Source organism: Oncorhynchus nerka, linkage group LG14, assembly GCF_034236695.1.
Source record: "Oncorhynchus nerka isolate Pitt River linkage group LG14, Oner_Uvic_2.0, whole genome shotgun sequence".
NCBI lineage: Eukaryota > Metazoa > Chordata > Actinopteri > Salmoniformes > Salmonidae > Oncorhynchus > Oncorhynchus nerka.
Genome location: NC_088409.1, coordinates 7433190 through 7460532, shown reverse-complemented (window position 1 = coordinate 7460532; position 27343 = coordinate 7433190). Strand labels below are relative to the sequence as shown.

General features: G+C 46.0%; 1 protein-coding gene across 1 annotated transcript; it reads right to left on the bottom strand.

Moving 5' to 3' along the window:
- Nucleotides 1-1256: 1256 nt before the first annotated feature.
- Nucleotides 1257-21961, bottom strand: LOC135574961 (putative uncharacterized protein DDB_G0286901). Its single transcript, XM_065027085.1, has 2 exons — nucleotides 20231-21961; nucleotides 1257-1595 (listed from the first exon to the last, which is right to left on the bottom strand). Exons 1-2 carry the CDS (start codon nucleotides 21959-21961, stop codon nucleotides 1257-1259), a joined length of 2070 nt encoding a protein of 689 aa, XP_064883157.1.
- Nucleotides 21962-27343: the final 5382 nt, after the last annotated feature.

Below are 27343 nucleotides of genomic sequence, written 5' to 3'. Positions count from 1 at the left end.
CAGGAATGAGAACTACACAGAATACTGCTACTCTAGCACATACTGCACTGATAACAACAGGAATGAGAACTACACAGAATACTGCTACTCTAGCACATACTGCAATGATAACAACAGGAATGAGAACTACACAGAATACTGCTACTCTAGCACATACTGCACTGATAACAACAGGAATGAGAACTACACAGAATACTGCTACTCTAGCACATACTGCACTGATAACAACAGGAATGAGAACTACACAGAATACTGCTACTCTAGCACATACTGCACTGATAACCCTAGGACCATGCCCCAGGACTACCTGACATGATGACTCCTTGCTGTCCCCTGTCCCCAGTCCACCTGGCCGTGCTGCTGCTCCAGTTTCAACTGTTCTGCCTTATTATTATTCGACCATGCTGGTCATTTATGAACATTTGAACATCTTGGCCATGTTCTGTTATAATCTCCACCCAGCACAGCCAGAAGAGGACTGGCCACCCCACATGTGCTCTCTCTAATTCTCTCTTTCTCTCTTTCTTTCTCTCTCTCGGAGGACCTGAGCCCTAGGACCATGCACCAGGACTACCTGACATGATGACTCCTTGCTCTCCCCAGTCCACCTGGACGTGCTGCTGCTTCAGTTTCAACTGTTCTGCCTTATTATTATTCGACCATGCTGGTCATTTATGAACATTTGAACATCTTGGCCATGTTCTGTTATAATCTCCACCCGGCACAGCCAGAAGAGGACTGGCCACCCCACATAGCCTCTCTAGGTTTCTTCCTAGGTTTTGGCCTTTCTAGGGAGTTTTTCCTAGCCACCGTGCTTCTACATCTGCATTGCTTGCTGTTTGGGGTTTTAGGCTGGGTTTCTGTACAGCACTTTGAGATATCAGCTGATGTACGAAGGGCTATATAAATACATTTGATTTGATTTGTTTTGATAACAACAGTAACAACAACTTACTTTGTTTACGCAGCCCATGTACACATGTCCACCCACGTTCCCTGAGTGGAAAAAACACAGTTCAGGCCCCGCTGACACTTAGCGTATACGCTTGAGAGAGCATGTAAGCGGATCCAACTGGCAAGTGCTGAGCTAGTTAGGAGCATCTGACGAATCACAGGTCACATGATCAGTGCATTGGGACACAGTCTGATTGGCTGAAGGAGCAAGCCAGACATAAACAACAACACAGCGCCCTCGGGAGGCGGGTCCTGTAAACACAAGCCCTGCCACATCAGCGCCAGCATAGTAGGATTCCATCTTAGCACTGCATTGACACTTGATTGATGGTTCGTCGGATGGCGTAGCGGGATTTCTGATAAGAGTCCAGATAGTGTCCCCGCTCCTTGAAAGCAGCAGCTCTAGCCTTTAGCTCAGTGCGGATGTTGCCTGTAATCCATGACTTCTGGTTGGGATATGTACGCACTGTCACTGTATTCATGACGCCAGTGACTGATGTGTTAAACTCTTCAAAGCCATCGGATGAATCCCTGAACATGTTCCAGTCTCTGCTAGCGAAACAGTCCTGTAGCTTAGCATCCGCTTCAATGGGCCACTTCTGTATTAAGCGTGTTACGGGTACTTCCTGTTTGAGTTTTTGCTTGTAAGCAGGAATCAGGAGGATGGAGTTATGGTCAGATTTGCCAAAGGGAAGGTGAGGGAGAGTTTTGCACGCGTTTCTGTGTGTGGAGTAAAGGTGGTCTAGAGTTTTTTTCACCTCTAGTTGCACATGTGACATCTTGGTGTGTGTGTGTGTGTGTGTGTGTGTGTGTGTGTGTGTGTGTGTGTGTGTGTGTGTGTGTGTGTGCGTGTGTGTGCGTGCGTGCGTGCGTGCGTGCGTGCGTGCGTGTGTGTGTGCGTGCGTGTGTGTTCTGTGAGAATTTGTATGTGTTTGTTTGTGTTTGTTTGTGTGTGTTTTGTGAGTATTTGTATGTGTGTGTTTGTGTGTGTTTTGTGAGTGTTTGTATGTGTGTGTTTGTGTGTGTTTTGTGAGTATTTGTATGTGTGTGTTTGTGTGTGTTTTGTGAGTATTTGTATGTGTGTTTGTGTGTGTTTTGTGAGTATTTGTATGTGTGTGTTTGTGTGTGTTCTGTGAGTATTTGTATGTGTGTGTTTGTGTGTGTTTTGTGAGTATTTGTATGTGTGTGTTTGTGTGTGTTCTGTGAGTATTTGTATGTGTGTGTTTGTGTGTGTTTTGTGAGTGCTGCTTTGCAACAGACTGTTGTCTTGTGACACTTCCACTTCCATGGCAACTGACAAGAAAGAAGAAACTCACTAACACAAATTAGTTCAATTTGCTGTTCTACAATGTAAAATGTACAATACTAACATAATTTGAGCTAATTGGCGAGCCAAAAGAAGCAAAATGTTTTTCACTTCATCAAAAGCACCCCCCAGGGTTGTGTTTGTTAAATACACTGAACAAGGAGCTCCTGAGAAGTCAATTTGTTCCACAGTACATGTTGTCCTGGATACCTCCACACAACCGTGCCTGACCCATGTTGTCATTAATCAGCCACATCTGTTTGTGCTGTCTGAGTGACACAATACAATAAGTGACAAGGAGCTGGCACAAGGAGTTGACACAAGGAGTTGACACAAGGAATTGACACAAGGGGTTGACACAAGGAATTGACACAAGGAGTTGGCACAAGGAATTGACACAAGGAGTTGACACAAGGAGTTGACATAAGGAATTGGCACAAGGAGTTGGCACAAGGAGTTGGCACACGGAGTTGACACACGGAGTTGACACAAGGAGTTGACACAAGGAGTTGACACAAGGAATTGACACAAGGAGTTTGCACAAGGAGTTGGCACAAGGAGTTGACACAAGGAGTTGGCACACGGAGTTGACACAAGGAGTTGACACAAGGAGTTGACACAAGGAATTGACACAAGGAATTGACACAAGGAGTTGGCACAAATCAATTCAAATCAAATCTTATTTGTCACATACACATGGTTAGCAGATATTAATGCGAGTGTAGCGAAATGCTTGTGCTTCTAGTTCCGACAATGCAGTGATAACCAACAAGTAATCTAACTAACAATTCCAAAACTACTGTCATACACAGTGTAAGGGGATAAATAATATGTACATAAAGATATATGAATGAGTGATGGTACAGAGCAGCATAGGCAAGATACAGTAGATGGTATAGAGTGCAGTATAAACATATGAGATGAGTATGTAAACAAAGTGGCATAGTTAAAGTGGCTAGTGGTACATGTATTACATAAGAATGCAGTAGATGATATAGAGTACAGTATATACGTATGCATATGAGATTAATAATGTAGGGTATGTAACATTATATTAGGTAGCATTGTTTAAAGTGGCTAGTGATATATTTTACATAATTTCCCATCAATTCCCATTATTAAAGTGGCTGGAGTTGAGTCAGTGTCAGTGTGTTGGCAGCAGCCACTCAATGTTAGTGGTGGCTGTTTAACAGTCTGATGGCCTTGAGATAGAAGCTGTTTTTCAGTCTCTCGGTCCCAGCTTTGATGCACCTGTACTGACCTCGCCTTCTGGATGATAGCGGGGTGAACAGGCAGTGGCTCGGGTGGTTGATGTCCTTGATGATCTTTATGGCCTTCCTGTAACATCGGGTGGTGTAGGTGTCCTGGAGGGCAGGTAGTTTGCCCCCGGTGATGCGTTGTGCAGACCTCACTACCCTCTGGAGAGCCTTACGGTTGAGGGCGGTGCAGTTGCCGTACCAGGCGGTGATACAGCCCGCCAAGATGCTCTCGATTGTGCATCTGTAGAAGTTTGTGAGTGCTTTTGGTGACAAGCCGAATTTCTTCAGCCTCTTCACGATGCTGTCTGTGTGAGTGGACCAATTCAGTTTGTCTGTGATGTGTATGCAAGGAGTTGACACAAGGAGTTGACACAAGGAGTTGACACAAGGAATTGACACAAGGAGTTGGCACAAGGAGTTGACACAAGGAGTTGGCACACGGAGTTGACACAAGGAGTTGACACAAGGAGTTGACTCAAGGAGTTGACACAAGGAGTTGCCACAAGGAGTTGTCTACTTAACTCCATTTTAGTGAGTTGAATGTTACATTTCTTCACGCTACTACAGCCGAAGAACCCCACTCCACTGAAATATAGTTCTCAGAGCTTGGTTTCATCCCCCCCCCCCGCCCCCCCCTCCCCGCCAGGAGAACATGGTTAGACAGTGTCCAAGGCATGCGGCCTATAACTCCGCTCCCAGTCATCAAGAGAAAAAGCCAAGACCTTCACTGCTCCACCGGTGGGCGGCCTGTATTAAATACAACCGGAGCAGATCTGACAGAAACCCTGAAGCTAACCTCACCACAGCACTACACTCTATCCTCAGCTAACGCTAGCTAGCTCCTCTAATTCACTTCTATGATAGATCTTCAACTGGCTGGGGATAATAAGGACGGCGCTCCTGGCCCTGTGTGAGTATGTGTGTGTGTGTGTGTGTGTGTGTGTGTGTGTGTGTGTGTGTGCGTGCGTGCGTGTGTGTGTGTGTGTGTGTGTGTGTGTGTGTGTGTGCGTGTGTGTGTGTGTGTGTGTGTGTGTGTGTGTGTGCGTATGTGTGTGTGTGTGTGTGTACGTATGTGTGTGTGGGTGTGTGTGCGTATGTGTGTGTGGGTGTGTGTGTGTATGTGTGTGTGTGTGTGTGTGCGTGTGTGTGTGTGTGTGTGTGTATGTGTGCATGCGTGTGCGTGTGTGTGTGTGTGTGTGTGTGTGTGCGTATGTGTGTGTGTGTGTGTGTGTGTGTGTGTGTGTGTGCATGCGTGCCAATCCCCCTGCGAGTCTCATTTCTCTTGAATCCATCATCCAGACGTCACATTACCTCGCGCCCTTTACAAGCGCCCAGTGTTTTTCTACTTTAATTGTAGTCCTCCTCTACCTTCCCCCCTATATAATGAATGGCCTGTCCTCTCGTTATGGCCGTTAGAGAACACACACAGAAGCCTCGTTTAAACCTGGCACTAACATGCGTCCTGATCTTATCCACATTCTGACTGTGTCACATTGTAGCCGTTGCATCTACACCTGGTAGTAAATGTGTCTCTTGTCCGTCCACTGTGTCTTGGTCCCTCCCTGTACGCAAAAGATTTGAGCAATATTCGTACTAAATTTGTATTTATTTATTTATTTATTTTAAGATACATAGATTTTGTAAGTCAATGGTGCCACCTGTCACTGATTTTAGAAGGCGGGATAATGATGATTTTCAATGCTTTCTCTTGGGAGATATCCAGACACGATGCGTGCCTGACTTCCTCCGGTGGTGGGCAGGAAGATATGATCACAATCAGTGTCTTTTGATCGTCTAAACCTGTCTAAGAAAGTGGCCACAATCAGGATGTAGACACAGTCAGGAAAAAGGATGCATGTTATCGCCGGGTATAAACGGGGCTAGAGAGGAGAGAGAGAGAGAGACGCCTCCCTCCCTCCCTCCATCCTTCCCTTCCTCCGTCCCTCCCTCCTATGGCCCCCTGTACACAATAGAGAGACTACTAGATGCCTCACTCCATCCCTTTCTCCTTCCACCCCCCCCCCTGCCTCCTGCGGCCCCCTGTTCAATAGGAGTGGTGAGACTAGTTGTGTTGTAAAGAAAGTGCCCAACAATGTGAAAAATCCTGTTGAGACATCCACTACCACTACCACTACCACTACCACTCCATCCACTACCACTACCACTACAACTACCACTACCACTACCACTACCACTACCACTACCACTCCATCCACTACCACTACCACTACCACTACCACTACCACTACCACTCCATCCACTACCACTACAACTACCACTACCACTACCACTACCACTCCATCCATCCACTACCACTACCACTACCACTACCACTACCACTCCTACCACTACCACTACCACTACCACTACCACTACCACTCCACTCCATCCACTACCACTACCACTACCACTACCACTACCACTACCACTACCACTACCACTACCACTACCACTACCACTACCACTACCACTCCATCCACTACCACTACCACTACCACTACCACTACCACTCCATCCACTACCACTACCACTACCACTACCACTACCACTACCACTCCACCCACTACCACTACCACTATCACTACCACTACCACTCCATCCACTACCACTACCACTACTACTACCACTACCACTACCACTACCACTACCACTACCACTACCACTCCATCCACTACCACTACCACTACCACTACCACTCCATCCACTACCACTACCTCTACCACTACCACTCCATCCACTACCACTACCACTACCACTACCACTACCACTACCACTCCATCCACTACCACTACCACTACCACTCCATCCACTACCACTACCACTACCACTACCACTCCATCCACTACCACTACCACTACCACTACCACTACCACTACCACTACCACTCCATCCACTACCACTACCACTACCACTACCACTCCATCCACTACCACTACCACTACCACTACCACTCCATCCACTACCACTACCACTACCACTCCATCCACTACCACTACCACTACCACTACCACTACCACTACCACTACCACTCCATCCACTACCACTCCATCCACTACCACTACCACTACCACTCCATCCACTACCACTACCACTACCACTACCACTACCACTCCATCCACTACCACTCCATCCACTACCACTACCACTACCACTGCCACTCCATCCACTACCACTACCACTACCACTACCACTACCACTCCATCTACTACCACTACCACTACCACTCCATCCACTACCACTACCACTACCACTCCATCCACTACCACTACCACTCCATCCACTACCACTCCATCCACTACCACTACCACTACCACTACCACTACCACTACCACTATCACTACCACTACCACTACCACTACCACTCCATCCACTACCACTACCACTACCACTACCACTCCATCCACTACCACTAGCACTACCACTACCACTACCACTCCATCCACTACCACTACCACTACCACTACCACTACCACTACCACTCCATCCACTACCACTACCACTACCACTACCACTACCACTCCATCCAATACCACTACCAATCCATCCACTACCACTACCACTCCATCCACTACCACTACCACTACCACTACCACTCCATCCACTACCACTCCATCCACTACCACTCCATCCACTACCACTCCATCCACTACCACTACCACTACCACTACCACTCCATCCACTACCAATACCACTCCATCCACTACCACTACCACTACCACTACCACTCCATCCACTACCACTACCACTACCACTACCACTACCACTACCACTACCACTCCATCCACTACCACTCCATCCACTACCACTACCACTACCACTCCATCCACTACCACTCCATCCACTACCACTACCACTCCATCCACTACCACTCCATCCACTACCACTACCACTCCATCCACTACCACTACCACTCCATCCACTACCACTCCATCCACTACCACTACCACTACCACTACCACTACCACTACCACTCCATCCACTACCACTACCACTCCATCCACTACCACTACCACTCCATCCACTACCACTCCATCCACTACCACTACCACTACCACTACCACTACCACTCCATCCACTACCACTACCACTCCATCCACTACCACTCCATCCACTACCACTCCATCCACTACCACTACCACTACCACTACCACTACCACTCCATCCACTACCACTCCATCCACTACCACTACCACTACCACTACCACTCCATCCACTACCACTACCACTCCATCCACTACCACTACCACTCCATCCACTACCACTCCATCCACTACCACTACCACTCCATCCACTACCACTACCACTCCATCCACTACCACTCCATCCACTACCACTACCACTACCACTACCACTACCACTACCACTCCATCCACTACCACTACCACTCCATCCACTACCACTACCACTCCATCCACTACCACTCCATTCACTACCACTACCACTACCACTACCACTCCATCCACTACCACTACCACTCCATCCACTACCACTCCATCCACTACCACTCCATCCACTACCACTACCACTACCACTACCACTACCACTCCATCCACTACCACTCCATCCACTACCACTACCACTACCACTACCACTCCATCCACTACCACTACCACTCCATCCACTACCACTACCACTCCATCCACTACCACTACCAACCCATCCACTACCACTACCACTCCATCCAATACCACTACCACTCCATCCACTACCACTACCACTCCATCCACTACCACTACCACTCCATCCACTACCACTCCATCCACTACCACTCCATCCACTACCACTACCACTCCACCACTACCACTACCACTCCATCCACTACCACTACCATCCACTACCACTACCACTCCACTCCACTACCACTACCACTACCACTACCACTACCACTACCACTACCACTACCACCACTACCACTCCATCCACTACCACTACCACCCCATCCACTACCACTCCATCCACTACCACTACCACTCCATCCACTACCACTACCACTCCATCCACTACCACTACCACTACCACTCCATCCACTACCACTACCACTCCATCCACTACCACTACCACTCATCCACTACCACTACCACTACCACTACCACTACCACTACCACTACCACTACCACTACCACTACCACTACCACTACCACTACCACTACAACTACCACTACCACTACCACTCCATCCACTACCACTACCACTACCACTCCATCCACTACCACTACCACTACCACTCCATCCACTACCACTACCACTACCACTACCACTCCATCCACTACCACTTCATCCACTACCACTTCCACTCCATCCACTACCACTACCACTACCACTCCATCCACTACCACTACCACTACCACTCCATCCACTACCACTACCACTCCATCCACTACCACTACCACTCATCCACTACCACTACCACTACCACTACCACTACCACTACCACTACCACTACCACTACCACTACCACTACCACTACCATTCCATCCACTACCACTACCACTACCACTACCACTACCACTCCGTCCACTACCACTACCACTACCACTACCACTACCACTACCACTACCACTCCATCCACTACCACTACCACTACCACTCCATCCACTACCACTCCAACCACTACCACTACCACTACCACTACCACTACCACTACCACTTCCACTCCATCCACTACCACTACCACTACCACTCCATCCACTACCACTACCACTACCACTCCATCCACTACCACTACCACTCCATCCACTACCACTACCACTCATCCACTACCACTACCACTACCACTACCACTACAACTACCACTACCACTACCACTACCACTACCACTACCACTACCATTCCATCCACTACCACTACCACTACCACTACCACTACCACTCCATCCACTACCACTACCACTACCACTACCACTACCACTACCACTCCATCCACTACCACTACCACTACCACTCCATCCACTACCACTCCATCCACTACCACTACCACTACAACTACCACTACCACTACCACTACCACTACCACTACCACTACCACTCCATCCACTACCACTACCACTACCACTACCACTACCACTACCACTCCATCCACTACCACTACCACTACCACTACCACTACCACTACCACTCCATCCACTACCACTACCACTACCACTACCACTACCACTCCATCCACTACCACTACCACTACCACTACCACTCCATCCACTACCACTACCACTACCACTACCACTACCACTACCACTCCATCCACTACCACTACCACTACCACTCCATCCACTACCACTACCACTTCCACTCCATCCACTACCACTACCACTACAACTACCACTACCACTACCACTACCACTACCACTCCATCCACTACCACTACCACTCCATCCACTACCACTACCACTACCACTCCATCCACTACCACTACCACTCCATCCACTACCACTACCACTACCACTCCATCCACTACCACTACCACTACCACTACCACTACCACTCCATCCACTACCACTACCACTACCACTACCACTCCATCCACTACCACTACCACTCCATCCACTACCACTACCACTACCACTCCATCCACTACCACTACCACTCCATCCACTACCACTACCACTCATCCACTACCACTACCACTCATCCACTACCACTACCACTACCACTACCACTACCACTACCACTACCATTCCATCCACTACCACTACCACTACCACTACCACTACCACTCCATCCACTACCACTACCACTACCACTACCACTACCACTCCATCCACTACCACTACCACTACCACTACCACTACCACTACCACTCCATCCACTACCACTACCACTACCACTACCACTACCACTCCATCCACTACCACTACCACTACCACTACCACTCCATCCACTACCACTACCACTACCACTACCACTACCACTACCACTACCACTCCATCCACTACCACTTCATCCACTACCACTTCCACTCCATCCACTACCACTACCACTACCACTCCATCCACTACCACTACCACTACCACTCCATCCACTACCACTACCACTCCATCCACTACCACTACCACTCATCCACTACCACTACCACTACCACTACCACTACCACTACAACTACCACTACCACTACCACTACCACTACCACTACCATTCCATCCACTACCACTACCACTACCACTACCACTACCACTCCATCCACTACCACTACCACTACCACTACCACTACCACTACCACTACCACTCCATCCACTACCACTACCACTACCACTCCATCCACTACCACTTCATCCACTACCACTTCCACTCCATCCACTACCACTACCACTACCACTCCATCCACTACCACTACCACTACCACTCCATCCACTACCACTACCACTCCATCCACTACCACTACCACTCATCCACTACCACTACCACTACCACTACCACTACAACTACCACTACCACTACCACTACCACTACCATTCCATCCACTACCACTACCACTACCACTACCACTACCACTCCATCCACTACCACTACCACTACCACTACCACTACCACTACCACTCCATCCACTACCACTACCACTACCACTCCATCCACTACCACTCCATCCACTACCACTACCACTACAACTACCACTACCACTACCACTACCACTACCACTACCACTACCACTCCATCCACTACCACTACCACTACCACTACCACTACCACTCCATCCACTACCACTACCACTACCACTACCACTACCACTACCACTCCATCCACTACCACTACCACTACCACTACCACTACCACTACCACTCCATCCACTACCACTACCACTACCACTACCACTCCATCCACTACCACTACCACTACCACTACCACTACCACTACCACTACCACTCCATCCACTACCACTACCACTACCACTCCATCCACTACCACTACCACTACCACTCCATCCACTACCACTACCACTACAACTACCACTACCACTACCACTACCACTACCACTACCACTCCATCCACTACCACTACCACTCCATCCACTACCACTACCACTACCACTCCATCCACTACCACTACCACTCCATCCACTACCACTACCACTACCACTCCATCCACTACCACTACCACTACCACTACCACTACCACTCCATCCACTACCACTACCACTACCACTACCACTCCATCCACTACCACTACCACTCCATCCACTACCACTACCACTACCACTACCACTCCCTCCACTACCACTACCACTCCATCCACTACCACTACCACTACCACTCCATCCACTACCACTACCACTCCATCCACTACCACTACCACTACCACTCCATCCACTACCACTACCACTACCACTACCACTACCACTCCATCCACTACCACTACCACTACCACTACCACTCCATCCACTACCACTACCACTCCATCCACTACCACTACCACTACCACTACCACTACCACTCCATCCACTACCACTACCACTCCATCCACTACCACTACCACTACCACTACCACTCCATCCACTACCACTACCACTACCACTACCACTACCACTCCATCCACTACCACTACCACTACCACTACCACTACCACTCCATCCACTACCACTACCACTACCACTACCACTCCATCCACTACCATTACCACTCCATCCACTACCACTACCACTACCACTACCACTCAAACACAGCATGCAGTTCTGCCGGTCTGACTGTTTTTTTCAGTATGGACCGAATGACATCATTTTATCTGCCTACTTTAGAGGGAGAGGAAGGTCCTTCCAGGAAGTCTTTTTCAGTAGCATACACAAGATGGCAGTGTTATCCCACACAGCTGGTGCTCTACCTTGTTCTTAAAGCATTACCTCATTTCTGTGGACCAACTACCTCTTCCAGACACTCAGCTGCACACAGTTCATTATTTCGTTCCATGAATGAAAAAAGGAACGTGCTGACTATATCAAATAAAACAAAACAAAATAAACATTATTTGTCACATGCTTGGTAAACAACAGGTGTAGACTAACAGTGAGATGCTTACTGACGGGTCCTTTTCCAGCAACACAGATTTAAAGATAAAATACAATATACAGAACAAGGGAAATAATGAATAAAAACACAGTGAATAATGAATAACAACCATGAGTAAAAATAACAGGGCTATGGAGTACCAGTACTGAGTCTATGTACAGGGAGTAGCAGTACTGAGTCTATGTACAGGCAGTACCAGTACTGAGTCTATGTACAGGCAGTACCAGTACTGAGTCTATGTACAGGCAGTACCAGTACTGAGTCTATGTACAGGCAGTACCAGTACTGAGTCTATGTACAGGCAGTACCAGTACTGAGTCTATGTACAGGGGTATGAGGTAATAACATGGCTATATACAGGGAATATGAGGATGAGGTAATAACATGGCTATGTACAGGGAGTAGCAGTACTGAGTCTATGTACAGGGAGTAGCAGTACTGAGTCTATGTGCAGGGAGTAGCAGTACTGAGTCTATGTGCAGGGAGTAGCAGTACTGAGTCTATGTACAGGCAGTACCAGTACTGAGTCTATGTACAGGCAGTACCAGTACTGAGTCTATGTACAGGCAGTACCAGTACTGAGTCTATGTACAGGCAGTACCAGTACTGAGTCTATGTACAGGCAGTACCAGTACTGAGTCTATGTACAGGCAGTACCAGTACTGAGTCTATGTACAGGCAGTACCAGTACTGAGTCTATGTACAGGCAGTACCAGTACTGAGTCTATGTACAGGCAGTACCAGTACTGAGTCTATGTACAGGCAGTACCAGTACTGAGTCTATGTACAGGGAGTAGCAGTACTGAGTCTATGTACAGGCAGTACCAGTACTGAGTCTATGTACAGGCAGTACCAGTACTGAGTCTATGTACAGGCAGTACCAGTACTGAGTCTATGTACAGGGGTATGAGGTAATAACATGGCTATATACAGGGAATATGAGGATGAGGTAATAACATGGCTATATACAGGGAGTAGCAGTACTGAGTCTATGTACAGGCAGTACCAGTACTGAGTCTATGTACAGGGGTATGAGGTAATAACATGGCTATATACAGGGAATATGAGGATGAGGTAATAACATGGCTATATACAGGGAGTAGCAGTACTGAGTCTATGTACAGGGAGTAGCAGTACTGAGTCTATGTGCAGGGAGTAGCAGTACTGAGTCTATGTGCAGGGAGTAGCAGTACTGAGTCTATGTACAGGGAGTAGCAGTACTGAGTCTATGTACAGGGAGTAGCAGTACTGAGTCTATGTGCAGGGAGTAGCAGTACTGAGTCTATGTACAGGAGTACGAGGTAATAACATGGCTATATACAGGGAATATGAGGTAATAACAAGGCTATATACAGGGAATATGAGGTAATAACATGGCTATATACAGGGAATATGAGGTAATAACATGGCTATATACAGGGAATATGAGGATGAGGTAATAACATGGCTATGTACAGGGAGTAGCAGTACTGAGTCTATGTACAGGCAGTACCAGTACTGAGTCTATGTACAGGCAGTACCAGTACTGAGTCTATGTGCAGGAGTACGAGGTAATAACATGGCTATATACAGGGAATATGAGGTAATAACAAGGCTATATACAGGGAATATGAGGTAATAACATGGCTATATACAGGGAATATGAGGTAATAACATGGATATATACAGGGAGTACCAGTACTGAGTCTATGTGCAGGAGTACGAGGTAATAACATGGCCATATACAGGGAATATGAGGTAATAACATGGCTATATACAGGGAGTACCATGTAATAACATGGCTATATACAGGGAGTATGAGGTAATAACATGGCTATATACAGGGGTACGAGATAATAACATGGCTATATACAGGGAGTATGAGGTAATAACATGGCTATATACAGGGAATATGAGGTAATAACATGGCTATATACAGGGAATATGAGGTAATAACATGGCTATATACAGGGAATATGAGGTAATAACATGGCTATATTGCAGGGAGTACCAGTACCAGTATCAGTCGGTGTGTGTCGGCGTATGTAGTGTGTGTATGTGTGTGTGTGTGTATGTGTCAGTGTAACAATGTGTGAGTGTGTGTGTAGAGTCCCGTGTGTGCAGTGTGAGCCAGTGCAAATGGATCAATGCAGTTAGTCTGGGTAGCCATTTGATTAGCTAATTAGCAGCCTCTGTTTAGAGGTCTTATAGATTAAGGGTAGAAGCTGTTCAGGGTCCTGTTGGTTCCAGAATTGGTGCACTGGTACTGCTTGCCATGCGGTAGCAGAGAGATCAGTCCATGGGTTGGGCTGCTGGAGTCTTTGAAAAATGTTTGGGCCTTCCTCTGACACAGCGTAGTATAGAGGTCCTGGATGGCAGGGAACTCGTCCCCAGTGATGTACTTGGCCGTACGCACTACCCTCTGTAGCACCTTGCGGTCGGATGCCAAGCAGTTTCCATACCAAGCGCTGATGCAGCCAGTCAAGATGCTCTCGATGGTGCAGCTGAATAACGTTTTGAAGATCTGAGGGTCCATGCCAAATCGTTTCAGCCTCCTGAGAGGGAAGAGGCGTTGTCATGCCCTGTTGTTTTGGCCCATGTTAATTCCTCAGTGATGTGGACACTTTAAACTCTCAAACCGCTCCACTACAACCTCATCGATGTGGATGGGGGCGTGCTCGGAGCTGCAGAGGGAGGTGTTCAGTCCCAGGGTCCTGAGCTTAGTGATGAGCTTATAGGGTACTATGTTGTTGAATGTTAAGCCGTAGTCAATGAACAGCGTTCTTACATATGTATTAGTTTTGTCCAGGTGGGTGAGGGCAGTGTGGAGTGCAATAGAGATTGTGTCATCTGTGGATCTGTTTGGGGGCGGTATGTGAATTAGAGTGGGTCCAGGGTGTCTGGGATGATGGTGTTACTGTAAGTCATGAGCATCCTTTTAAAACATTTCATGGCTATAGATGTGAGTGCTATGGGGCATTCTTGGGCACAGGGACTATGGTGGTCTGCTTGAAACAAATTGGTATTGCAGACCCTAGTCAGGGATAGGTTGAAAATGTCAGTGAAGACACTTGCCAGATGGCCAGCTCTGAGAATGGGTCATGATATTCCACCTGGCCCTGTTTAAAGGTCCTACTCATGTTGTCTACAGAGAGGGAGATCAACCAGTCGTCCAGAACAGCTGGTGCTTTCGTTCATGGTTCAGTGTTTCTTGACTAGAAGCGAGCATAGAAGGCATTTAGCTCATCTGGTAGGCTAGCGTCTCTGGGCAGCTCGCGGCTGGGTTTCTCTTTGTAATCCCTCATAGTTTTCAAGCCCGGTTACATCAGTCGAGCGTCAGAGTCGGCGTAGTAGAATTCAATCTTCGATCTGTATTGACACTTTGCCTGTTTGAGGGCTTGTCAGAGGTCTTAGCGTCTGGATAGTGTCCCCGCTACTTGAAAGCGGCAGTTTGTAACCCATGGCTTCTGGTTGGGGTATGTACGTAAGGTCAGGGTGTGGGACCACGTCGTCGATGCACTTATCTATGAAGCCAATGACTGATGTGGTAAACGCCTCAGTATTATCAGATGAGTCCCGGAAACATATTCCAGTCTGTGCTAGCAAAACAGTCCTGTAGCTTAGCAACCGCTTCGTCGGACCACTTCCATATTTGATTGCGTCACTGGTACTTCCTGTTTGAGTTTTTGCAGGAAGCAGTAGGATAGAATTATGGTCCGTTTTGCCAAAGGGAGTGTGAGGGAGGGTCTTGTATGTGTTTCTGTGTGTGGAGTAAAGTTGATCTAGAGTGTACACACATGATGCCTGTCACATATTTATTCCTATGTCTTAGCATGGTCATTACTTCCTGTCATATAAAAACACGTTAGGTATGATGTAGGGCATACTGCAGTTCAATATGTATGGTACAAATGACTTGAGGTTTAACCAGGAGCTTGGCCTAAGACAGCCTTACCTTTATTTAACTAGGCAAGTCAGTTAAGAACAAATTCTTATTTACAATGACGGCCTAGGAACAGTGGGTTAACTGCCTGTTCAGGGGCAGAACGACATATTTGTACCTTGTCAGCTCGGGGGTTTGAACTTGAAACCTTTTGGTTACTAGTCCAACACTCTAACCACTAGGCTACCCTGATATGTGATGTGGTTGAAACTCTTCTGTATGACTAAGAGTTAATTATGAAGGACTACAACATCAAGAGTGACATGTTTACAATCTCATCTGAATATCGCTGTAATCTGGTTACAGGACACAATTATACTAGTTGGTAGGATGATAGGAGGAGGCCATAGCTTTTCAGGCCAGTTATATAATGACCAAAAGTATGTGGACACCTGTGTAACAGTCTCCACTCTTCTAGGAAGGAGTTCCACTAGATGTTGGAACATTGCTGCGGGGACTTGCTTCCATTCAGCCACAAGAGCATTAGTGAGGTCGGGCAATGATGTTAGGCGATTAGGCCTCCTGGCTCGCAGTCGCCATTCCAATTGTCATTGGCGGTGAGCTTTACACCACTCCAGCTGATGCTTGGCATTGAGCATGGTGATCTTAGGCTTGTGTGCGGCTGCTCAGCCACGGAAACCCATTTCATGAAGCTCCCAACAAACAGTTATTGTGCTGACGTTCCTTCTGGAGGCAGTTTGGATCTTTACACGCTACGCGCTTACAAGATCTTCAGTTTCTTGGCAATTTCACGCAGAACAAGAATAGACTGATGAGATTCAGAAGAAAGGTCTTTGTTTCTGGACATTTTGAGCCTGTAATCGAACCCACAAATGCTGATGTTTCAAATACTCAACTAGTCTAAAGAAGGTTAGTTTAATTGATTATTTAATCAGAACAACAGTTTCCAGCTGTGCTAACATAATTGCAAAAGGGTTTTCTAATGATCAATTAGCCTTTTAAAATGATAAACTTGGGATTAGCTAACACAACGTGCCATTGGAACACAGGAGTGATGGTTGCTGATAATGGGCCTCTGTTCGCCTTTGTAGATATTCCATAAAAAATCAGCCGCTTCCAGCTACAATAGTCATTTACAACATTGTATTTCCGATCAATATGATGTTATTTTAATGGACCAAAAAATGTGCTTTTCTTACCAAAACAAGGACATTTCTAAGTGACCCCAAACTTCTGAACAGTAGTGTAATAGTCTATAATAAACCTAAAGTAGTACTTCTTCTTTTTTGTTTGTTGGCAACACTAATTTCTTATAAACTCATCAGTCTTGCTAGGACTCTCCATCTACACTCAGCTAGTCGCCCTGTTGGCTGCCGATACAGTATTACAGTACACCCAATTTACAGGTCAACATGAGAGCTGGACAACAAAATCATTACGGTTTGATTCATATATCAGTTGTTTTTTTATGTCCACAGACCTTAGTTTAGAGTCTGACCAGGTCCTGTAGGTAAACACCTCAAGGATAGATCAATGTCAGCTCACTGGGAAAAGGAAACCCAGACTACCTCCCAAATAGCACCCTCCTTTACCTCCCTTTTATAGTGCACTATATTTGTTTCCACCGGAGCCACCATAGGGCTCTGGTCAAAAGTAGTGCACTACAAAGGGAATATGGTTCCATTTGGAACACCGGCCCAGTCTGAAGGGGGGAAAAAACCACCAGAGCTTCGGGCCACTGCAGAGAGTCATATCGGGATGTCTAGAGCTCTGGCAGTACGGTTTCCAATAATGAATTCCTTAATGTACGAAGGAATTACAAAAACGATCCCCAGTGATCCAGGACTGCCAGGAAGTGTGAAATAATGGAGCAGTTGGTTTCTGGTAGGTGGATATCTTCTCCAAATGTCCTTTTTCCTTTCCATTCGGTGGTCCTGTGACTTTGAGACCCGGGACTGTAACCCAAACAGAACCCTATTCCCTATGTATAGCGCTCTATGATGCTTCTGGTCAAAAGTAGTGTGCTGAAAAGGGGAATAGAGTGTGATTTGGGACTCGAGTCTGGGACTGGGAGCCGATGATGGAACTGTGGTGGGACATAATCTAGAGCCGTGTCAAGGAAATGGACCTCGGGAGAATACTCTCCCTCTCCGATCATTTATCGTCACATCCAATCACTGAGGTCGTAGATTAATATCACCACCCGCCTACCTACCGGACCAAATGGAGGAATGAAAAGTGACACTGTGATAAAACAGGATGGAAGCAGGGTGTAGTGGCGGGAACCGGGTTCCTGAGATTTACCGGGATTTCCCCTCCCGTAGCCACTCTCTTTTCCCTGGGAGAAACCGTTATTACTTCTCAAATGGAACTGTTAAATTATATGTCGGGAATATATTTTCACATGGCCTTCTCTGTTCTGCTATCTGCATGTTCAATTATCAACGCTCACGGTGTGTGTGTGTGGGTGTGTCTGTGTGTGTGTGTGCGTGTGTGTGTGGGGTGTGTGTGTGTGTGTGTGTGTGTGTGTGTGTGTGTGTGTGTTGTAGTCATAAACCACAGGATGTATAGGTGCTGAAATTAAAACACAAAATAATCATATTCTGAATAGCCACAACCTTCCCAATTTCCCCTGATAACCAGGTGTACAGAGAGAGAAACCAGCCACAACCTTCCCAATTTCCCCTGATAACCAGGTGCACAGAGAGAGAAACCAGCCACAACCTTCCCAAATCCCCCTGATAACCAGGTGCACAGAGAGAGAAACCAGCCACAACCTTCCCAAATCCCCCTGATAACCAGGTGCACAGAGAGAGAAACCAGCCTGATAACCAGGTGCACAGAGAGAGAAAACAGCCACTTCCCAAATCTCCCTGATAACCAGGTGTACAGAGAGAGAGAAACCAGCCACAACCTTCGCAAATCCCCCTGATAACCAGGTGTACAGAGAGAGAGAAACCAGCCACAACCTTCCCAAATCTCCCTGATAACCAGGTGCACAGAGAGAGAAACCAGCCTGATAACCAGGTGCACAGAGAGAAAACAGCCACAACCTTCCCAAATCTCCCTGATAACCAGGTGCACAGAGAGAGAAACCAGCGACAACCTTCCCAAATCCCCCTGATAACCAGGTGCACAGAGAGAGAAAACAGCCACAACCTTCCCAAATCTCCCTGATAACCAGGTGCACAGAGAGAGAAAACAGCCACAACCTTCCCAAATCTCCCTGATAACCAGGTGCACAGAGAGAGAAAACAGCCACAACCTTCCCAAATCTCCCTGATAACCAGGTGCACAGAGAGAGAAACCAGCCACAACCTTCCCAAATCCCCCTGATAACCAGGTACACAGAGAGAGAGAAACCAGCCACAACCTTCCCAATTTCCCCTGATAACCAGGTGCACAGAGAGAGAAAACAGCCACAACCTTCCCAAATCTCCCTGATAACCAGGTGCACAGAGAGAGAAACCAGCCACAACCTTCCCAAATCCCCCTGATAACCAGGTACACAGAGAGAGAGAAACCAGCCACAACCTTCCCAATTTCCCCTGATAACCAGGTGCACAGAGAGAGAAAACAGCCACAACCTTCCCAAATTCCCCTGATAACCAGGTGCACAGAGAGAGAAACCAGCCACAACTTTCTCAAATGCCCCCTGATAACCAGGTGCACAGAGAGAGAAAATACCCAGATGCCCAGCATAAAACCATGAAGAGAAAGCAACGTGGAGGCAGACTATGAGTCCTGGGCTTTTCCTGTAGTGCTGTCATTGGTGCTACTGTCATTAGTGTTACTGTCATTGGTGCTACTGTCATTGGTGCTACTGTCATTGGTGTTACTGTCATTGGTGATGCTGTTAATTGGATGCTATTGCCATTGGTAATGCTGTCATTAGTGATTCTGTCATTAGTGATGCTGTCATGGGTAATGCTGTCATTGGTGATAGTCTCATTGTTGATACTGTAATTGCTGATGCTGTCATTGGTGACACTAGCATTGGTGATGCTGTCCTGGGTAATGCTGTCATTGGTGATGCTGTCATTGCTGATGCTGTCATTTGTGATGCTGTCATTGCTGATTCTGTCATTGGTGATGCTGTCATTGGTGATACGAGCATTGCTGATGCTGTCCTGGGTAATGCTGTCATTGGTGAAATTGTCATTGGTGATGCTGCCATTGCTGATGCTGTCCTGGGAAATGCTGTCATTGGTGATGCTGTCATTGCTGATGCTGTCATTGGTGATGCTGCCATTGTTGATGCTGTCATTGGTGATGCTGCCATTGGTGATGCTGTCATTGCTGATGCTGCCATTGGTGATGCTAGCATTGGTGATACTGTCATTGGTGATACTGCCATTGGTGATGCTGTCATTGCTGATGCTGTCATTGGTGATGCTGTCATTGCTGATGCTGTCCTGGGAAATGCTGTCAGTGGTGATTCTGTCATTACTGATGCTGTCATTGGTGATGCTGTCATTGGCGATGCTATCATTGTTGATACTGTCATTGTTGATGCTGTCATTGGCGATGCTGTCATTGTTGATTCTGTCATTAGTGATGCTGTCATTGGTGATGCTGTCCTGGGTAATGCTGTCATTGGTGATGCTGTCATTGCTGATGCTGTCATTTGTGATGCTGTCATTGCTGATTCTGTCATTGGTGATGCTGTCATTGGTGATACGAGCATTGCTGATGCTGTCCTGGGTAATGCTGTCATTGGTGAAATTGTCATTGGTGATGCTGCCATTGCTGATGCTGTCCTGGGAAATGCTGTCATTGGTGATGCTGTCATTGCTGATGCTGTCATTGGTGATGCTGCCATTGTTGATGCTGTCATTGGTGATGCTGCCATTGGTGATGCTGTCATTGCTGATGCTGCCATTGGTGATGCTAGCATTGGTGATACTGTCATTGGTGATACTGCCATTGGTGATGCTGTCATTGCTGATGCTGTCATTGGTGATGCTGTCATTGCTGATGCTGTCCTGGGAAATGCTGTCAGTGGTGATTCTGTCATTACTGATGCTGTCATTGGTGATGCTGTCATTGGCGATGCTGTCATTGTTGATGCTGTCATTAGTGATACTGTCATTGTTGATGCTGTCATTGATGCTGTCATTGTTGATTCTGTCATTAGTGATGCTGTCATTGGTGATGCTGTCATTGGTGATACTGTCATTGGTGATGCTGTCATTGCTGATGCTGTCATTGCTGATGCTGTCATTGGCGATGCTGTCATTGGTGATACTGTCATTGGCATTGCTGTCATTGTTGATTCTGTCATTAGTGATACTGTCATAAGTGATGCTGTCATTGGTGATGCTGTCATTGCTGATTCTGTCATTAGTGATGCTGTCATTGGTGATGCTGTCATTGTTGATTCTGTCATTGCTGATGCTGTCATTGGTGATGCTGTCATTGCTGATGCTGTCATTGGCGATGCTGTCATTAGTGATGATGTCATTAGTGATGCTGTCATTAGTGATGATGTCATTAGTGATGATGTCATTAGTGATGCTGTTAAGCAGAATATGAAAGCAGTCATATGGATTCACGGGGTTCAGTACCATGAGGTTGGTCAATCACGAACGCTACAACTATTAGCTGACAACAAATAAATGAGTTAGGCTGTAAACATATTAGCTCCTCAGCCTAACCCTCTGATGTGTAGCATGTCAGTGTGTTAGGGCCAGACACAACAGACAGAACAGATTGTCCCTCGCTCCGACACACACGACAAATAGAACAGACTAGTAACACGCCCACCAGGCCAGCCAGAAAAGGCATTGGGTTATTTCAAAGATGAATGTGGCTCCCAGCTTTTAGGCACACAACACAAGTCCAGTGAAAGGGAACATTGCATCATTTGATGGGGCATTTCAAATGTCCCATGGGAAATAGCTGCCTGGAGCTAAATGAAATATATATGGTAGTCGTAGTGGTTTTTGGATGCAGCCCACAGCTCACTGTGCTGTGCCACTGGTGCTGCTCTCCCAGACAGTTGTCCTTGAAGATGTGGTTTAACTTGTCTGTAATGGTAACATTTAGTCCTGTCTCAGTTCTAGGAATCTAGAAGCCTATGTTTAGTCCTGTCTCAGTTCTAGGAATCTAGAAGCCTATGTTTAGTCCTGTCTCAGTTCTAGGAATCTAGAAGCCTATGTTTAGTCATGTCTCAGTTCTAGGAATCTAGAAGCCTATGTTTAGTCCTGTCTCAGTTCTGGGAATCTAAAACCCTATGTTTAGTCCTGTCTCAGTTCTAGGAATCTAGAAGCCTATGTTTAGTCCTGTCTATTATATCTAGTTCTAGGAATCTAGAAGCCTATGTTTAGTCCTGTCTATATATCTAGTTCTAGGAATCTAGAACCCTATGTTTAGTCCTGTCTATATATATCTAGTTCTTAGAATCTAAAACCCTACGTTTAGTCTTTTCTATATATCTAGTTCTAGGAATCTATAACCCTATGTTTAGTCCTGTCTATATATATCTAGTTCTAGGAATCTAGAACCCTATGTTTAATCCTGTCTATATATCTAGTTCTAGGAATCTAGAACCCTAAGTGTAGTCCTGTTTATATATCTAGTTCTACAAATCTAGAATCCTACGTTTAGTCCTGTCTATTATATCTAGTTCTAGGAATCTAGAACCCTATGTTTACTCCTGTCTATTATATCTAGTTCTAGGAATCTAGAACCCTATGTTTAGTCCTGTCTATATATCTAGTTCTAGGAATCTAGAAGCCTATGTTTACTCCTGTCTATTATATCTAGTTCTAGGAATCTAGAACCCTTGAGGACTGACTGTTTTTGAGTAGCACTGCATACTCACAACGAGGCTTGAGCGAATCATAGATTATTTTGATAAACAGTGTGATAATATACTGTATCTCTAAATGAACTGCAGGTACAACATAGTCAGACAACAGACAGTTACAACACAGTCAGACAATAGACAGTTACAACACAGTCAGACAACAGACAGTTACAACACAGTCAGACAACAGACAGTTACAACATAGTCAGACAATAGACAGTTACAACACAGTCAGACAATAGACAGTTACAACACAGTCAGACAACAGACAGTTACAACACAGTCAGACAACAGACAGTTACAACACAGTCAGACAACAGACAGTTACAACACAGTCAGACAATAGACAGTTACAACACAGTCAGACAACAGACAGTTACAACAGTCAGACAATAGACAGTTACAACACAGTCAGACAATAGACAGTTACAACAGTCAGACAATAGACAGTTACAACACAGTCAGACAATAGACAGCTACAACACAGTCAGACAATAGACAGTTACATCACAGTCAGACAATAGACAGTTACAACACAGTCAGACAATAGACAGTTACAACAGTCAGACAACAGACAGTTACAACACAGTCAGACAACAGACAGTTACAACAGTCAGACAATAGACAGTTACAACACAGTCAGACGATAGACAGTTACAACAGTCAGACAACATACAGTTACAACACAGTCAGACAATAGACATGTACAACACAGTCAGACAATAGACAGTTACAACACAGTCAGACAATAGACATGTACAACACAGTCAGACAATAGACAGTTACAACACAGTCAGACAATAGACAGTTACAACACAGTCAGACAACAGACAGTTACAACAGTCAGACAATAGACAGCTACAACACAGTCAGACAATAGACAGTTACAACACAGTCAGACAATAGACAGTTACAACACAGTCAGACAACAGACAGTTACAACACAGTCAGACAATAGACCGTTACAACAGTCAGACAATAGAAAGTTACAACACAGTCAGACAATAGACAGTTACAACACAGTCAGACAACAGACAGTTACAACACAGTCAGACAACAGACAGTTACAACAGTCAGACAATAGACAGCTACAACACAGTCAGACAATAGACAGCTACAACACAGTCAGACAATAGACAGTTACAACACAGTCAGACAACAGACAGTTACAACAGTCAGACAATAGACAGCTACAACACAGTCAGACAATAGAGAGTTACAACACAGTCAGACAATAGACAGTTACAACACAGTCAGACAACAGACAGTTACAACACAGTCAGACAATAGACCGTTACAACAGTCATACAATAGAAAGTTACAACACAGTCAGACAATAGACAGTTACAACACAGTCAGACAACAGACAGTTACAACACAGTCAGACAACAGATCAGTTACAAACAGTCAGACAACAGACAGTTACAACACAGTCAGACAATAGACAGTTACAACACAGTCAGACAACAGATAGTTACAACATAGAAGTCATTGAATATAATTAAATCCAAACCGGGGAATTTCTTAAGTTGGTTTTTCGGCCCCTTGTTCAATTGAGTTCAATCTCAGGGTGAACAAAATCTATTCACAATAACACACAGTAACCACATTTCAAATGGATTTACACGTCTTTATTTCAGATAGCCATCAAAGTATGAATACAGAGATTTGTAGTGGTTTGTAGTACCTTGTTTACCTTGTTGAAATTCACCCAAATCAATTTAAATAAACGAGTTATGGCTGAGTAGGACACAAAGGCCTTTTCATAAAGTCAATGTCAAAGTTTATAGAATTGTGATATTTGTTCGGTTTTGCGTTATGTAACCGAAGATAGATGTGCTGCTAAGATCTCAAATACATTGAATTGTTGGTTTGTACCACAGGAATAATGTGTTGGTGAGGTATGTTCGCATATTTCTCTGTGTGCCCACTTTCATGAAGCCTTCTAAAACCTCAAAACATATTGTCATCCATGTGTGAATAAGTTCACAGTATTTACTGTAAAAGGGTAGAGTTATTAAATACGCTTCAGAATTCGGAAAAGCTCACATTGAAAAAATCCATAGAATTGTCTTCTTTGAAAATAGATGGGATGGTCAGACTATACAGCTGCCTAAAGCAACAACAGCAAAAACAAAACATAAAACCTCTTCTCTTTTTGAGCAGTTTGAATGATAACAGCCTGGTGTAGTATGGTGGTGTAGTATGGTGGTGTAGTATGGTGGTGTAGTATGGTGGTGTAGTATGGTGTAGTATGGTGGTGTAGTATGGTGGTGTAGCATGGTGTAGTATGGTGGTGTAGCATGGTGTAGTATGGTGGTGTAGTATGGTGGTGTAGCATGGTGTAGTATGGTGGTGTAGTATGGTGGTGTAGTATGGTGGTGTAGCATGGTGTAGTATGGTGGTGTAGCATGGTGTAGTATGGTGGTGTAGTATGGTGGTGTAGCATGGTGGTGTAGTATGGTGGTGTAGTATGGTGGTGTAGCATGGTGGTGTAGTATGGTGGTGTAGTATGGTGGTGTAGCATGGTGTAGTATGGTGGTGTAGCATGGTGTAGTATGGTGGTGTAGCATGGTGTAGTATGGTGGTGTAGGTGGTGTAGTATGGTGGTGTAGTATGGTGGTGTAGCATGGTATAGTATGGTGGTGTAGCATGTATGGTGGTGTAGCATGGTGGTGTAGCATGGTGTGTAGTATGGTGGTGTAGTATGGTGGTGTAGCATGGTGTAGTATGGTGGTGTAGCATGGTGTAGTATGGTGGTGTAGCATGGTGTAGTATGGTGGTGTAGCATGGTGTAGTATGGTGGTGTAGCATGGTGTAGTATGGTGGTGTAGTATGGTGGTGTAGTATGGTGGTGTATGGTGGTGTAGCATGGTGTAGTATGGTGGTGTAGCATGGTGTAGTATGGTGGTGTAGTATGGTGGTGTAGTATGGTGGTGTAGCATGGTGTAGTATGGTGGTGTAGCATGGTGGTGTAGCATGGTGGTGTAGCATGGTGGTGTAGCATGGTGGTGTAGCATGGTGTAGTATGGTGGTGTAGCATGGTGTAGCATGGTGTAGTATGGTGGTGTAGTATGGTGGTGTAGTATGGTGGTGTAGCATGGTGGTGTAGCATGGTGGTGTAGCATGGTGGTGTAGCATGGTGGTGTAGCATGGTGGTGTAGCATGGTGTAGTATGGTGGTGTAGCATGGTGTAGTATGGTGGTGTAGTATGGTGGTGTAGCATGGTGGTGTAGCATGGTGGTGTAGCATGGTGGTGTAGCATGGTGGTGTAGCATGGTGTAGTATGGTGGTGTAGCATGGTGTAGTATGGTGGTGTAGTATGGTGGTGTAGCATGGTGTAGTATGGTGGTGTAGCATGGTGTAGTATGGTGGTGTAGCATGGTGTAGTATGGTGGTGTAGTATGGTGGTGTAGCATGGTGGTGTAGCATGGTGGTGTAGCATGGTGTAGTATGGTGGTGTAGCATGGTGGTGTAGCATGGTGGTGTAGCATGGTGGTGTAGCATGGTGTAGTATGGTGGTGTAGCATGGTGTAGTATGGTGGTGTAGTATGGTGGTGTAGCATGGTGTAGTATGGTGGTGTAGCATGGTGTAGTATGGTGGTGTAGCATGGTGTAGTATGGTGGTGTAGTATGGTGTAGTATGGTGGTGTAGCATGGTGTAGTATGGTGGTGTAGTATGGTGTAGTATGGTGTAGTATGGTGGTGTAGTATGGTGGTGTAGTATGGTGGTGTAGCATGGTGTAGTATGGTGGTGTAGCATGGTGGTGTAGTATGGTGTAGTATGGTGTAGTATGGTGGTGTAGTATGGTGGTGTAGTATGGTGGTGTAGCATGGTGTAGTATGGTGGTGTAGCATGGTGTAGTATGGTGGTGTAGTATGGTGGTGTAGCATGGTGTAGTATGGTGGTGTAGCATGGTGTAGTATGTAGTGGTGTAGCATGGTGTAGTATGGTGGTGTAGCATGGTGGTGGTGTAGCATGGTGTAGTATGGTGGTGTATGGTGGTGTAGTATGGTGGTGTAGTATGGTGGTGTAGTATGGTGGTGTAGTATGGTGGTGTAGTATGGTGGTGTAGCATGGTGTAGTATGGTGGTGTAGCATGGTGTAGTATGGTGGTGTAGTATGGTGTAGTATGGTGGT